The sequence below is a fragment of the Aythya fuligula genome, chromosome 2 (genome assembly GCF_009819795.1).
Source record: "Aythya fuligula isolate bAytFul2 chromosome 2, bAytFul2.pri, whole genome shotgun sequence".
Taxonomy (NCBI): domain Eukaryota; kingdom Metazoa; phylum Chordata; class Aves; order Anseriformes; family Anatidae; genus Aythya; species Aythya fuligula.
The window spans coordinates 95895968-95912956 of record NC_045560.1 but is presented as its reverse complement, the minus strand read 5'-3'; the positions used below and the strand labels follow the sequence as shown (position 1 = coordinate 95912956).

At 39.9% G+C, this 16989-nt stretch overlaps 1 protein-coding gene across 1 annotated transcript in view; it reads left to right on the top strand.

Moving 5' to 3' along the window:
- The first annotated feature begins 1613 nt into the window (after window positions 1–1613).
- LOC116485975 overlaps window positions 1614–16989 on the top strand; it is a 33151-nt gene continuing 17775 nt past the window's right edge. Inside the window, exons 1-5 of the mRNA XM_032181839.1 lie at window positions 1614–1654; window positions 2014–2089; window positions 2988–3056; window positions 8492–8525; window positions 15498–15548. Of these exons, the coding sequence (XP_032037730.1) occupies window positions 2015–2089; window positions 2988–3056; window positions 8492–8525; window positions 15498–15548 (229 nt within the window). The 5' untranslated portion in view covers window positions 1614–1654; window position 2014. The remainder of the gene's footprint in view (window positions 1655–2013; window positions 2090–2987; window positions 3057–8491; window positions 8526–15497; window positions 15549–16989) is intronic.

Genomic DNA, 16989 nt, shown 5'->3' with positions numbered 1-16989 from the left:
AGCTTTTCTACCTTTGTGACTTTATAGGACGGTACTTTGCAGCCTCCACCCGTTCTGCTTTCTGCCTCCGTAGCTTTATTTTTACTCAGGCACACTTAAGAAGTTTTGCCAAAAGAACAATGTTATGCAGAAGTGCAATGCCCTGTTTCTTCCCCTGCTCCCTTTGAATAAGACAAAGGTACTGGCAGAAGTCTTAGTGTAATTACATCTCATAAAACAGAAAAAAACTCCCTTTGCTGGGGAATCGTACTCTATTCAGGCAGCTCTATTGCCAAGAAGCTGTGAGCTACCACCAGCAGTTTAAGTCTGTAAGTACACACCGCCAATTCCTTTTGTGTTCAGACCTGGTCTCTTTTCAAAGATGTAGGAGCCTGCTTTCTCCCTTTTTGCTCCTCTCATTTTTTATTTTTATTTTCCTATGTGCATTTATTCTTTCACTGTGCAGTTGCACTTTTAATATGTAATTTTTTTTTAAAGAAGAGTATGGAAGCACTGTTGAAAATGTACAGCGAGTCCCTTTTAGGTTCTGAGGTCAGAACTGCAAAGAATTACCAAGGGGTTTAATGTGACTTTGTATCAAGGCTTCTGACTGTTACAGAGATGCCCATGAAAATCATTAGTACAAATAATGTGATTTGTCTCAAAAAAAGGGGGCACAACCCGGTATCAAAACCGACTATGAAAAATGGCACTTCCTAAACCAAAACAGTGGAGAACAAGATTAAATAAAAAGTGCACGGAGACCTGCCAGCATCTTTGGCCTACCTGTTTTGTTTTTTTACCTGAAAAATGGGTATTGCTCGATCCCAAAGATTAAGGGAACAACGTACCTGCACAAACACGGCATGAAAACCTACTGATTTGTGCAGGTAACGTGTGCTTTGCCCACAAATTGGGCAGGCTTGCCGTTTAGTTTTGAGGCTGGTGAAAATTTCGGCACACAACACCCTAACCGCTCGCTTCGGGGACGCAAATTGGACGGCTCCTGAGGAATCATAGCCAGGAAGGGAAACACTTTTGATAACCCGTGGTGGGACCCCTACCACTTTGTGCACTTTGTGCTGCTTTGTGTACAGTTATCATAGACTCCGAGAGCTATCTGTAGCGGGATAAATAAAAGCAGGCAGTAAAAAAAAAAAACAAACGTGGGTTTTATATTCTGGAATTTTGTTAAAAACAGGTGCACTTTTGTGGTTTTTTTTTTTTTTTTTTTTTTGTACTGTTTTCTCCGTCTGCTTTTAGAGGGACCTTTCCCGTGTATTTCTTAAATTATATTTTACATTTATTTACCAGCCGCGGACGTGTAAAGTTAAAACAGTCGGAAATAAATAAAGAGAATTCTAAAGATTTGCATTTAAAGCGAAGCCCTGACGAGAGTTTGTGCCCCTTCACCCCCCCCCCCACCGTCACGGGCCGGGCGGGGCGGGCTGAGGGGAACGGTTGGGGAGGGGGGGGGGGGGCGGCAACGGGGCCGCGCGCGCAGCCGCCCTGTGCTCTGATTGGCTGGGGCGGGCGGCTCGGCCGTTAAACGGCTGCGGCGCGCGCCGGCGGCGCCCGTGCCCGTGCCTCTCCTCAGTGCGCGGGCAGGAAGCGGAAGTGACGCTCGTGCCGGCGGCCGTTGGGGGTCGTTACCGGCCGGGGCCGGCCCGCTGAGGTACCGCCGCCTCCTCAGCGGGAGGGAGGGAGCCCGGGGGGGCGCGTCCTGTCCTCCGCTGCCTTTATTTCCCCCTTTTTTTTAACATTTTATTTTAATTTATTTTTATTTTTCTACGTGGAACGATTCGAGGAGCGCGACCCCGTGGGGCAGGACATTATTTATTTCTCGTAACCGCGGGGAGGGAGGGAAAAAGAATAATAATAATAAAAAAATCCCTCTCCTTTATCGGATTCATCCGACCGAGGCACGGCTCCCGGCCCCGATTGTTCGCCGGAGCGTGGCTTTTAAACAGTATCTCTATTTATCGTAGCTTGTCTTTTTTTTTTTTTATTGTGTGCGCTGAACCGGTTTTGCAGGATGAGCGCCGTGACTGAAGATGTTAAGCCAGAAGATGCCAAGCCGGAACCTGAGAAAAAAATATATTATTGTGAAGTGAGTGCTCTTCTCGGTGGCTTCTCAGAATTGCGTACTGAGACGCAGTCTTCAGGCATGAAAAATCACGCTCCGAGGAGGTTGGGCAGATCTAATCCAGCTGCAGCGTGGCAGGGTTGTGAGAGAAGCTGTTAATGCTGGAGAGTAACTTGGCCAGTTGCTTGTCTGGTGTTGTGAATGCAGTTTGTGTTTGAGTAGGTGCAGGTGTAGTGTAGTGGTTCTTAACTGCTGCTGTCTTTTAAATCTCTGTTAGCTATTTCTTACGGTTTTAAAGGCTCTTAAAGGCATGCTTCTCTGTGTCAGAACTTAAGTTTCCATATATCATGTGTTGTGGTAGTACTGAATTGTTTTCTGGTGCGGTAAACTTACAGGACAGTATGTCAAAAACACTGACAATATTGGCCTATATTAGTCATTGCTTTTTGATAATTAAACTTGGTAAAAATTGTACATCTGTGTCCTCTTCAATTATTGTGATGGTCTGTGGATCCTAATGAAATGCATATGATGTCCTATACTTTTTATGATCCTGTTGGTATAACAGTGAACAGGGTTGCAGTTACTCTGGAACACAGTTGTGCTTCTATTCCTTTCTAATCATGTATGATCATCCCTTTCTGTTGGCTGGAGGAGTTCAGGCAACTAAGAATCCAACAAGTGGAGGTATGAGGGGATGGGTAGGCTCTTATACCACCTGCTATATTTCAGTATGCATTCAAGTACCGTTTGAACAGACCATTTCAGTGCTCTGCTCCTAATGTCATGCAGACTGTGCTGTTTAAATTGAAGATCTTGAAAATCTTGCTCTAGGAGTAGGTTTATTTCCAGTTCATACAACTTGCTGGCTACAAAATACCCACAGCATAACTGAAGATGTGCTTTCAACTTCTCTTTTTAGGTTTGTAAAGTTCCATGTATGAGTTCTATAAGTCTTCAGTCACACTACCGTGGTGCGAAGCATAGAAAGGTAACCTTTTTCCATGTTATGCCTATATGTGAATTTAATGTTAAATCTGGGATTCTTGCAAAGTTCAGTACCTGTTTTTGTGTGTATTTAAGTGCTTCTCTAACTTGCTTGGTGCATCTGTAATAATTGTTTGCTTAAAAATTCCTAAGGAGAAGGTTTTGTGGTGGGCATGTCAACTCTGTTCTGTTCAGCATGTAATTTGCAATATTAGTAGTAACTGAAGGTAAACTTCTGTTAACTGTGAAACTGATTTTTCTTGAATTACACAGTCACAGATGCTTAAAGAATACAAACTTCTGCTTGGGGGGTAGTTGATGAAAGTACTGCTTGATGTTCCAAGTCTGCAGAATTTGTTTGTACTTTGAAGAAAACTGGCTTGCCTGGAGTTTGTACTCCTAGAACAGCTGTTACTATATCCTAACACTTTGTGCAGGAGCTGTGTAACCTTAACTACCAAGCCATGGTTTCACTTGTTTAGAGCATCTCAATAGCAGCTTCCTGATTTACTGTCTGTCCTTGTGTTTTGCTTTACTTTGCTTAAACTACTGGAGTGTTCTGGGATGATGTATTGAGGAAAAAGGGCTTTTACAAATGCTGTTTGAACTTTTGACTGTTGTTTGGCTAATAGCTGTCTTTGTAAAACTCCACGCTCGGTCTAAAAAGTTGAGGCATGCTCATTTGTCTGCTCTGTCCTGTTACTTATGATCGCTGTCATCAGATGGTGGTGGTGTGGTACTTAAATGTCTGCTCTTTTTCCTAATGACACTTTAATTTTATTCTTCCTGGAACACTACAAAGCCTAACTGCAATGTTTTTAAGTATTTGAATGCCCCTTTTCTTTCAGTTGTAGATGAAGGGCATCTCCCCACTAATTGGTTTTCAAGACTGATTAATTGTATGTCCTTATGTGCTTGCTGATTGCTTTAATACTGCTGACATATACTTCTTCCAGTCAGTGGCTCTCCAAACACTTCTCCCAGGATTCAGTTGTAGAGTTCTCCGGTGATCCAACAGAAGTGCACAGTACTGAGTATTTTTAATATCCTGCCAAATGCTCTTGCTGATGCAAGAAGGTCTTCTGGTTTTGTGGTTGCTGCTTTTTATTTCCTAGCTAACCCTCATAGCAATCGAATTATTGCTGTTTTTCCCCTTTAAAGTGGAAAAACTAGTGATAATTTTCCCTGCAAATCTGCATGTTGTTTGCCTTCTGTTCCTGGAAATCAGTGTGTGCTAGGCTATGTTTTTGAGCTTTATTGAGCTAATGATAGGTTGTGAACTGATGCTGAGCAAGTTGAAAACTGGGCTGCTATTTGGGGTTAACTGTTAGTGCTCGTGTGGGGTCCTGGTAGATCACATGACAGCACTTCTGTAGGAATAAATCTTCAAGATCCCATCATTGTTTTCAACTACTTCTAATTCTTTGCTTCAACTTCGCTATGTATTTTGATGGCAGAAGGTCAGGATTCTTTGAGATGCACAGAGAAGTTTTTGTATCACCAAGCCTGAAGTAACTATAGAAGTCCTGAGTTTCTCTTCATTTTAAGATACAGGCTAGACATTGATAGAGAACAGTGCTTTGTGCTCCTTACCAGAGTAATTATTCAAAATTGTTCAGAGTAATACCACAGGATGTCCTGACAACACAAAGAGGTAATTCTCCACTGAAATCACAACAGTAGCCAAACCAGCTATTTTTTGACTTGTCAGATGACTTTCAGAAAAACAATTTTTAAAATGGCTGTGGTGAAGGTACTTTGTCAACTGCTAGAGAAACCTTAAAGAACACATGACACAATGCTTTGTTAGGAAGACAGTCACTGTGGGAGGAAAAAATCCAAGAAACAAATTGAAACACTTTGCCACGTGTGAGCTGAATCTCCTTGGCCTGCATTTCCTATAGCTCTTCCAAGAAAAGTACATTACTTTGAGCAGCTGCACTAGTGAAGCCTAACTCTTAAAGATTTTTAGGGATACTTCAGTTCACTCTGTACATCTGTTTTTGTGTCGTGTTTTGTTAGCTGTGTCATTTAGTTATTCTGGGGCTTGGATAGATACATGAGACATTTATCTAGGTTGCTTCTCCATACTTCCATGTTTCACCTCTCTGTTGACCAGCTTGCTCACCTGTATGCCAGTACTGTTGACTCCAAATGAATTTTATGTTCTGGTTGCTTAGGCAGCATCTTTCTAAATCTCAGCATGCCTCTAAGGTGACTGGTATTGAATGCACTGCTTGTATAGTTAGGGAGATTTTTACTAGTAAGCATTGTCTAAACAAAGACTTGTTTTGAAATCTAGTTCATGTGTGCTACACTTCTTATTTAATAAGACTCCAGGAATGTTGCTTTTGATCACTTCAAGATTTTTAGGAAGATTCTGTACTGATTCTCAGTCTGGGTGTTTGACAGTGTAAATGCTCCTATTAAAGGGAATGCTGCAGGAAGGGAAAATGTAAGTAGGAGACAGGAAATCCACAGTCCTTTTGTGGCAGTATAGGCATCCTACTCAGTCAGACAGAAGTTTTCTTCTTACTTTCACCCAGAATATTTTGTTGCATCCAAAATTAAAATAGAGTAAGCCTGTACCAAAAGCCTGGTGGAATTCCTTTGACTGTACTGGAAGGTAATAACTTAGTACATGAAGCCAAGTCAGTGTTCTTACAAGAGTGGGTGGTGAATTTCCACTTGTGTCTTTAGTCTCTGCAGGCTAGATGCTCTATAACCTCTTGGATTGATGTGTGATGGATTTGGAGGGGTAGGAATAAAATGGATGACTTCAAAAAAAAAAAAGTAGAAGCAACTTTTAGGTCTTCTGAGTAAATGTCTGTAATGACATTCCAGTTTGTTACTGGATTGGGGTTTTCTTATCTGAAGCCTTTTCCATTTGTACTTTGCTGTGAAGATCTAGCAGCTTTTTCCTAACAGGTCTGAGTAGCTGCTTTAGTTGAATAATAGATCAGTGATCTAATGGGAAGGATCAAGTTATTTGTTTGATTTCAGTGGTATATGAAGCTCAAACATGCAAGTTCTCATGTCTTTGCTTAATTTACGAAATGTTAGATAATTTAATTCTGTACAGTCTACTTCTCTGTAGAGTTCACTTAGTTTCTATTCTTGAGTGTTTTTTTTGTTGTTGTGCCAAGGGTTTGCATTTCTCCCTGATATCAGTGTTGATGAAGATGACAGCTTGTGTCCTTGAGCTGGGGTTTTAGAGTAGTATACGGTGTACACATCTAATTCTTCTAGTGCTGATAATTTATGAGGCCTAATTTACGAATCCTGCAAGAAGTACTGATGTAAAAACAGACTGGGATGGCCACAGAATACACGAGGCTGTGTATATTTTGTGTTGAGTGCCTTGTGATCTTTGCATAGCTGCATACAGATGGGCTTCGTGCTGGTGTTGCTGAATGAGTATGGGGGGGGATTGACATCAACAATAGCATTTGTGCATTTTTCATATAGCTGTTAGCTCTTGGAAAATTGGAATTGGCTTGTTATTATATAGTTTGAGAACAGTTGAACACTACTTTCAGTGATTATGGTAAGCTGGTCAGAAAACACTGCACATCAGAAATGGTGGTTGAAAATCTGAAATACAAACAACTTACCTGTCCTTTGATATGGCATTAAAATCACCTGTGCTTGGAAGAACATTTCAATTGGACACTTGTTTTGATACTTGAAGTGCTAACATAGGTTTCAGGTACTGGAAACTTGCTGTGCCATTATATTTTCTGCCTCAAGAAGTGTTTAGTATGCTGTTGTGTTCTGCAGTTTATTCTCATGTTCCAAACCAGTTTAAAATGTAGAGCTCTAGACATTGTCAACCTCACATGATTAGAATAAATGCTTTCAGTGTATAGATTGCTAATATCTAGTTTATGTGACTTCAGATATATTTAGGAAGAAGTAAATGATGTTTACACAACTGTGAAACAGTGTTTTGTTAGATAACTTGTGAACTTGAAATGTGTGAAAAGTAATTTAAGAAGTAGCTCTTGGAGAACTGCACATGGAAGGCTTGAACCCTGAAAGACAGCAGTTTTTGAGTTGTGGCTTCTCAAAGTTAGACACTTTGTTAAAAGTTACTCTAACTTTTTACAGTCTTAGCTCAAAAACAGCTGTTGTAACTTGCTTGTGACACGTGGCCCTGGGCAGAGAATAAGTTTCTTACCAAATGTGTGAGAATCTTTATTCCTGATGTAGTTTTGCTTTTTTTTTTCCTTAAGACCACTTGAAAGATAAGCAGAAAACATCACAAGTAAAGTGGATGTATCAGTCTCAGTTGTGGAACAACATTTTGAATATTAAAGCAGTAATCCAAGTGCAATCTGAATTGTCTGAAAATGGTCAGGAAGTCTTTTAATGGCAGCTCACAGTTTCTGATGTTTTCTGCATGTCTGTGAAATGTTAGGTATTAGCAGCTGTTTATTGTAAAACTGGAGCAGAATGATAGGTGGTTTTGTACACAGTAGAAATGCTCCTGGCAGGATAGCTACCAGACAGACTGCCTGTATTCCAAGCTTACAAAATCCTGCTGAGTTCATACACCACCCACTCACCTGTGATGATACTGGCACTTAGGTGACTTCCATTTTAAAACTAGCGTGGAAGAACTGTTCTGTTTCCTGAACAAACACCTATTGTGTCAGTCTTACCTCTTACTGAACTGTTACACCGACCTGCAACATCTCTTCCACAGCACTGAATGCTGAAAATATAGCACTCAAATCCATCGAGTGCTCAGAAGCAAACAACTGTCCTTCTGGTAGAAGGATGACACTTCTCATTCTTTTAAATGGGAAGTTTGTGTTTATTTGCCAGAAAAGTCTCCAAATGCGTCACTATTGGTTTTAGCCAGGTTTTTGAAATGGAAAACTAAATTCTTTTTCCGAGATGTTTCCAAAAGTGATCTGTCCTGAATTCAGCTGATGAAAGCTGCTTTTCCTGTTCTTCATGATATGAATAAACTTCCAGGAGACTTGGCTTGTCTGGAGGTTTATCCAGATCCGCCCTATATGGTGGTGGAGCTGTTCTTTGTTAGCTTATTTTTCCATTTTTTTCTTGGTTGTTGTTGGAACTATGGTTTTTCGAACTTTAGGAACTTTACAAGCTGCAGCCATGCAAAAACCAAGGTTTTGTCTGGCATCCTTGATATGTTTCAAACCATAATCATCTCTTAGAACTTAACACCAAGGCTTTCTTGAAATTAACCTTAACTGTAAGTATACTTTTGGCAGTACTTCCAGCTTTTGCAGAAAATCATAAAGGCTCTAATTTTTCCTATCTGCTAATGGAAACTTTGGCCTGTATTGTAATTTGTCTGCAAAGGCTTCATTCAGAAAGTACAGGGGTTTTTCCTTCAAATCATGCAGCACATTAATTTCTTTTTCTTATTTTATTTTGGGATGACTTGCATCTTCATAATTAAAGAAAGAAAAAGCCCTGAGACCCAAGACTGTCTATTGTAAGTATAATGCTTTATTCTTTCCAGCCTCTTAGTATGGATATTGCTTGGGGGTTTTAATGTGTTGCTTTTCCAAGTAGTTCAGTTATTTGCATTTGCCAGATCTATGTCTGTAGCTGTGTTTCTCTTTATATGCTGAATGATCTCCTGAGATTTTTATCTAACGAACAGTTGAATAAAGAAATGTTTTAGAGCATGAAGCTTTAATTATGCTTTCCACACCTAAATATTTGTATATCTATTTAGCAGAGGGATGCATAGTCAGTATATTTCTTACCTTCCCAGGCTAAACTGTCTTCCACTTGTTTGTCAGCTTTATGCACTCACTGCTAAGCTTCAGGTAGTATGCTAAGCACCTATGCGTGTAGGCTAACATAACACTGTTGCAGCTGCTGCTCTGTGCTGAATTTGCCTAGCTGCATCACGGGAATGTTATGCCTTTCTTTATTGTAGTGTGGACTTGGAGTAGCAAAGACCTATTCAATGTAAACTGAGTTGTTGGGGTGTCTCATCCCCATAAGCTGAGAACATGCACCCAGACTGTCATGTGCCCGTGGGAAATAAGAGTAATGGTAAAAGACTGGAAACTTGGGATAGAACTTGCTCACAGTGGACATGGAATGATGTAAAAATGCTGATGTACAAGATTTTGAAAGGACTGCAAGCAAGAGAACACTGGCATACATGGGAGTATGGCTTAAACAATTTGAAGATTATGAAGCAAGAGGGACTTACTGTCAGTCATCACAAGAAATAAGCCTCTAATTTCTAGTTTGTATTTTCAGCATGCTCTCCTAAGAAACAAGCCTTACAGAAACACATTCTGGCTTTGTTTGTTCCCCAGTATCTCTTGAACCAGGTTAATCAAGGGTTCCTGAAAATGCACATCTCTACAGAGAAGAGTGATGTCAGTCTTCTACTGAGGGAAACATTGCAGGCTGAGCTCACCACCTGCACCCTGGAGAATCAATGTGAGAGAACAACACAGAAAAAACACTGGTCAGGGTCTATTTTCTAAGCTGCTCTGGTGGTTTAGTGCTGAAAACAGGATATCAGTGCAAGATGTGATTGAAGTGATCAACCGAGACATTCTGCCCCAGCAGATGTGAGTACTGTGTGCAGATCTTCAGCTTTTAGAAGCACTGGTAATGCAGCTCCTTTTCAGAACTGTAAAAGTTCTGAAAGCACAGAGGTCTCTTCAGTGTCCGGTGGATATGAGCAGTCTAGAATTGTATCTATACCTCAGCAACAACAAAAGATTTGTTTGGCCACAGGCTACTGTTTCTAGCCAAAAATGGGTTCCTACACCTCTTTTGGTATTCCTCATTGGAAATGGTCCTAAAAAGTAGTACCAATGATGAATTATCTTGCAAACTTGATCACTGAAGAGGTTGCTGCTTCAAGACCCTAACATCTTGTCTGGGAGGAGTGGTGCAAAGAGCAAATGGGACAGAAATTAAGATTTGAAAAAGAGGACAGAAGGAATGGCGGCAAGACAGTAGAAAGAGTGGTGGAATACAAGAGTCTGTTGCAAAGACCTACGGCTTTAGAAGATGATACTGCTTCATGTCCTGCAAGCTCAGCATTCCAGGGAAGTTTCAGGGTAAGAACATACGGTCATTACAACCACTGCATTCCCGGAAATGTCACAGGTCAAAATCTTGTGACTGTTTTATGGAACTGGAAGAGAGGTTCAAGTTCCTAATTATTAAAGAGGAGAATCTTGATGTGAAACTTTGGTAAACAAGCTAGAGTTAACTTTTGGAGGAGTCCCAGCATCACAGGATACTGCATGGCAGAAGCTTTGTATATTGTTTTATTTCATCCAGATGGTTCTGAATCTTAGTGATCACATTGAAGCTATCGACCTCTTCCTACTTGTAATGTGAAATCAACAGAACAGAGACATGAGTGTTATACTGCTTTATCCATCTTGAATTCTACTTCACTGAAGATCCAGACATGGGAAGCCAACTTGTAAGCCATTGTCATGGTTTACTCGTCCAAAGAAGGCCAAAACATAGCTTTGTAAAGCTTATTTATATGTTTCAGGGGTGTGTGGTTTTGTTTGCTTGTTTTCTTGTGTGTTGGGGATGGGGAGGTTGGGGTTTTCATTTAAGGTAGAAAAGCTTGCCACTTAAGGAGCTTTTCAAAGATGGCAATCCAGTTTTGATGCTGGGGATCACAGCGCACAACCATTTACTTAAAATTTGTCGGTGGGAGGGTTTGAGAAGTTCTGTATGTGTCACTAGTGACACAATTATCCCTTGTCACTGGATCCAGGAAATCCATTGGTGTTCTGTCATTGAGATATAAGAATAAACTCAGAATATGCTTGGCTTTTGTGTTTTCATTTTAACTGTTTGCAGACATGCAATAAGCATGAACAAATGTGTACAGGTCATGGAGTTATGTAGTGAAGTACTTTGAATAAGCACAGATTCTTAACTTAAATGTACTGTGTAAAGTATGAGTCCTGTGTCACTTCAGGATATAAACTCATGGGTTGCTCTTATTGCTGTTGGGTCCTTGGTTGTTATCAAACAACCCAGTGAAAGTGAAACATGGCAGCGTGTTCATGGTGGAATCTGAAGGACCAGGAGCAAAAATGTAAGGATAGGGTCAAAGTGAAGGATGAGTTTTCTTGGAAATCACTTGGGACAAAATCTGACAGGTATCTGAAATGTGCAGTGTCCAAAGAAGAGTGCGTACTTCAGAAGATGAGGCTTGGCATACTTAAAATGTACTACACCAGTATAAGCAATTTCTTCCTTGCTTTGGAATTAAAAAAAAAAAAATCCTTTCTCATCAGGGAGAGCAAGACCAGTACTGGTATCATTCACAAACCAAAATTACAGGAACAAAACCCACAATTATTTGGATGCTGAGTATTTCCAGCAGTGGGGAGCGTGACTAACCTGACTGTTTAAAGGCAATCTCATTGCCTTTAAAGTCAGTGAAGTCAGGAAATGAGTCTGTTTACAGATGCTTGTATTTGGAGGAGTACCACTTTCTTGTAAGAAAGACATCTGGATATCATTCAAGTTTCCATACAGCAAAGCTATCAACAAATTATTTTTGTGGGGACAAGAACTTGGTTTCTGGTTGTGCTTTATCTGCCTGCTTTCAAGAAGTTTAGAAGACAATCTCAACAGATGATGTGGGAAGGGAAGATACTGAAGTCTTAAGACTTCACTAAGTTAAAGCTCAGCAAGTACATGAAGTTCAGTTGTGATTTCTTCATACAGCAGTAACTGAACAGATGGAAGGTTTCTTTTAGCTCTAGTTGAGGCAGTTGTATTTGTATGTTCAGGCATCAGGACGGAAGGAGATTGCTACCTCTCTTTGGCCAGAGGAGGCAGAAGTTTGGAAAACTGTTCTTGCTTTAAGCAAGAGGCACTAAACAGTGGGGGAATGAAATTATACATGTTTGGCAGCACTCCCCGGGCAATAGTGAAATCCAGGGGCTTACTACTAGAACAAAGTAGGGGGAATATAGAAGATAAGCCCTTTTAAAGCCACTTCTGGGCAGCCTGACTGCATTGGTGAAATTATTTTTCCACAACTTTCCACAAAGAGTGGATTAATGGAATTTTTGCACAGCCTGTGGAATTCTTCAAGAATTACAGGGAAGTGCAGAGTTAGTTTGCAGTGCTTCCTCAAAGACTTCTCCTCATAGAAGGTTCTGAAAAGTGTAATGAGGAATGTTGTAGGTGCTTAGCTGTTGGATCTAGCAGCCTGCCTCTACATTCTTCAACTTTGAGCCTTTAAGTCATGTGAGTAAAGAAAGCTTCGTTATAATCATTCTGTAAAGCATGGGGCTGAGGGGAAGAATTGGATCTGAAGCTGCACTTATCTGCACAGCAAAGTTATTCCTCCAGTGAGTGAAAGAATAAATCATATTCTTCCTTGAGTTCAGCAATGGAAAACTGATCCCATCAGTCTTATCACAAAGCTGAAATGCTTTCTTAAATTTTATTTTCTTAAATATGCCTCTCCTTACTCGGCATCTGTCAAGCATTAGTTAGTATATGTAAGGTCTTACAGTGTAAAAGTACTGCTAAATTCCCAAAGGAAGGGAACCTGGAAGTTCTTTTCTGAGTTCAGACTAGAATAGAAAATACTTCAGAAGTTGTCAAAATAATAAAGTACTAAGATTAAATGCTAGTTCAGCTTTATAACCTCTCTTGGAGTTTCCCCCTGTATGATGGAGTATACACTCTGTGCACTTCACCCCTTGTTCTCAAAAGTGAGTTTGTTGTGCTGAGTCCACTACATTGTTGTTGGTGAGTAATTGTATTGGCAATATCTGGAACTGTCGTTAAGTTTTGAGACATAGCACTTCTAATTTTAGCAGTTAAAATGAGCGTGTGCACTATAAATGCAGGAATAGATGCAAAAGGTGGAGTTCAAAGAAATGTGTTCAGGCCCATGTCATTAAATATTAAGTATTGGAATGAGAAGTGTTCTGGTGGTTTTGTTCACAGAGTATTTTCCAGATACTAGTAATCTACCTAAAAATCCTTATTTGGAAGGGATTTCCTGAAGCTATTGAATCTAACTTCCTGACTGAAGCAGGACTACTGCCAGTGCTGGAGGATCATCACTTGCTTCAATCATCAGTGCTGGAGGATCATCACAAGGCTTCAACAAGAAGCCTTGAACACTTCCAAGGACAGAGCCCTCTACCTCTGTTTAATCAGTCCATAGTTGCTGCCTTCCTTTTAAAGAAGAATTTTATCCTAACAAAATAAATCTCAACCTCCTAAGCAGCTATTTATTATGATTTTGCCGCCTCCCCCTAAGAATACCTGACTGTCAGCTACAAAGCCCAGTCTAACCTTCAGGTCTGCTGCCGTTCCCCTAGACCCTATGTTTTTTTTTCCACGTTGCACTATAATTGGGAGAGGCACGAAACCAGACATCCTAAGTACCACATGCAGGAGGATAAGTTACCTGGAAGTTTGCTGCCTGTGCAGGCTTCCAGTAGGAGGTTTCCTTGTTTATAACAGGCTTGCTTTTGGCCACTACCCAGCTTAACATCCATCATAAGTATCAGGTTCTTCTCACCTGCTCAGCCTGTGCTCGTGCATGGGGTTACTGCAGCTGTAGAGCTCTATTTCTTACCTTAAAGTTTCTTTAAGGCTCAGTGCACCCAAGATCCTGCTCAACTAAATCTTTGAAGTCTTTGTATTCCCTGAATTCATCTTGTCTGTGAACTTTCTAAGGGTTTTCTGTGCATTTTCAACTGGGTTACTGATGAAGAGGTTAATTGTTGTGAGCCCTGGAACTGGTCCCTGGGCTACACTGCAGCTTACTGGACACCAGGAAGGGGCTGGGCTGTTGCTCATTGTCCTTTGATCCTGGCAGTCCAGCTGATTTTCAGCTCATTTGTCAGCCTGATATGCTTTAAGGGAAAATACTGCTGTATGGTGGTTTTGAGTTGCTTAAGAAATAACCCCTTGCTACTAGAATTACAAAGCCGTGGAGCTTGTACACATCAAGCTTAAATGCTAGCATCCAAAACTAGCATCACCACATGGGAGAGCATCTTCAGGATTATAACTGCTTTTGTGAAACTTAGCAGACATTATTGACATTATTGTAACAGCCTGCAAATGTTTGAAAACAAGGAAAGAAAAAACACACACTTTGGTGGTAGTAGGAGCTACAACTGTTGATTTTTAACTTGACTGTATGTGTAAGCCTCAGCCACATTATGGCAAGCTGCACTGTGAGCTGCTGCTGGCACAATTCTCTGCAAACACAATATGGTCCTGGAAGTAAACAAATTAAAGCATGAAAAAATCAGACTGCACAGGTGCCCATTTGTGTTGTTTGGTGTTTGGCCATGTTGTCAGACTGCAGATGCTGGACCTGGAATCTAACTCAGGCTGTGTGTGAACAACTGAACAGCTCTGGAAACAAGTAGTTTTCATACTTGTAAAGTATCTGCAGATACTTTTATTTATGCTACTTTGAAATCTTTGAAGCTTTTTACTGAAAAAAGTGGATATCTTACTATGAGAAATCAAAGAGGCCATGTTTTCTTATAACCCTCCCTTATGTTACTATTGTGTAGCTGTTTGCAGAATATTTGCAGCTTTGATCTGAGATATAGTTCTAATATGCATCTCTTCACTGCTAATCTCATGCAGAAAGAGGAAGGAACCAGTGCTGTATACAAGACATATTTACTATAAGTATGGAAAATCTTTTCACTTCAAAAATAGGAAATGCGTGAGCAAATACGTAGTCTAATTTTTCATGTTTTTTAAGCTTAACATAACTTTCAGATTTTTCAATAAGTGCTGGTACATCAGTTTGTTTTAATCTTGGATTTCACGATTTACAAAATGCTGAGAGCATCATTAAAGCTCACCTGGGATACGTCTGCGTATGGATTTAAGGGAGAGAGGGGCAAGGGAAAGAAGTTACAAATGAAGGGAGTAGAATTGCGTTTACAGAAGCGTGTTCAAACATTCACCCTGGAACTGAGTGGTTAAGAATATACACAGATACCTATGTAAAAGAAACTACTGTTCTGCATAAAATTTAATGACCTAGGGCTGTGCCAAGGCTCTAAACCTTTAGATGAGGATTTGTCTATCAGGCGTCAATACCACTGGACTTCCAGTCACAGAAAACAATGAATAGCTAAAATAAAATAACTATAGACAGTATGAAAAGCAATTAAGAATGAAATGAAAATTGAATACCGTATGCTTCTGTGATACTCACCTATATGTTTGGTACATTGTGGGGAAGGTGAATGGAATTGAAGGCTTTTTCTTGCATAGAGGAATCAAGTTAAAGAAGGGAAGTGTACCAAGATGAAGTAGTTACCACTGAGCCTATATTAAACTTGCACAATGAAGATAACTGTTCCGTTCTTTAATGTGTTTGGATGATCTACTCTGTACTTCATAAAAGTATGTGAGAAGTGATCTGACTGTCAAACTGTCATCTTAGGTCCTCCAGCTCCAGCCCGAACTCCGATGAAGTATGAAACACAGAGACCAGGTAGCTGAATATAAATAAGCTAACCTCCTTTTTAAATGCACCTTTGACATTGATAGTTTTATGTTAATGATGATCAAAGCTTTTTGTTGATGATGGGTTACTCAGAAGCAATGCAAGTTACCAAACACTTGAACCATTGCTTTTCTTTCGTGTGAGGGTTAATTTATTTAAGGAAAGTTCTTAGGAGGATATGAAGTTACAGATATTTTCACTGAAATACACTTGAGACAGCAGTGTTTCTTCCTGATTAGCTGACACTAATTTGTTTAATGTTTTTTAGCTCATGAAGTTTTTAGCTGAAAATTTTGTAGCATACATCTGTACACATACGATACAGTCCAATACTATACAGAACAAATGCACGTAAAACAAGAACAGTATGGGGTTTCTCTTATCAAGATAACACTAAGACAATATCTAGTTGCATGTTGGGAAGCAAGAAGAAAACATCCACTACCTTTTAAAGGCCTTTGATTTTTGTCAACCTCTCTCTTTCCAGATTTAGCCTAAAAGATCACATGTCAATCACTGAGAGCTACTACACAGGCACGGAAATACATTATAGCTCTGTAACACATTGAAGTCTTGGTACAGACATGTACAGTGTACATGCCCAGTACATGACACCAACTTGCTATGTGGCACCTTTGTCACACTGTGCTGCTGCTGCATGTCACTTTGGACAAAACAACAACAACAAAAAACCACACATACAAACTTTTAACAAGACTTGTAAAGTTTTGGTGGGTTTGGGCCGTGCTGTCCTATGGCAGGAGGTATCCCATCAGGTGTTTTCTACCACAGTGAAGTTACAACAGGTATTCTTTATTAATTAAGTGCTGGCACCTCGTGAAGTATTTTTTTGTGTGCAGCACTAGAATTTGTCTTGATTGCAGCAAAAAATTGCTCCCACTAGAACGAATATTTAACAGGCATAGAATTTGTTACCCTCATTAAATGTTTTTTATTTATTTATTTTTAAACTGTAACCTGCTACTCTAGAATGACAGAAGACAATAACATATTGTTCAGTGCCTATTGTATTTCCACTTCTGTTTGCTCAGGTTTGAAGAAACTAGCAGAGTTTATGACTTCTCAGGAAATTCACTACTAGGTTAAAATACACATGTATGCAGTTAGGAAGATGAGTTCTATTTCCACACTTTTTTCTCAGATTAAAAATGTAAAAACACATATTTTAACACTTCAGCGTTCTCTTTTGTAATGGCTAACACCTAAATACATTTAATGCCTCTGGTTTTGCAGATAGATGTAGCTGGTGCTCTGAGTTGACTCTTTTAAAAGAGTTTAAAGACAGTGTAAAAACTGTAAAATCAATAAATTGGAATCTGTTAGAAGATCTCTTTTTTTCCTTTGGTTCTCTTGAAGACATTAATTCCTCGTGTGTAAAAATGTTATGGAAAATGTAGTGCTGGAATCT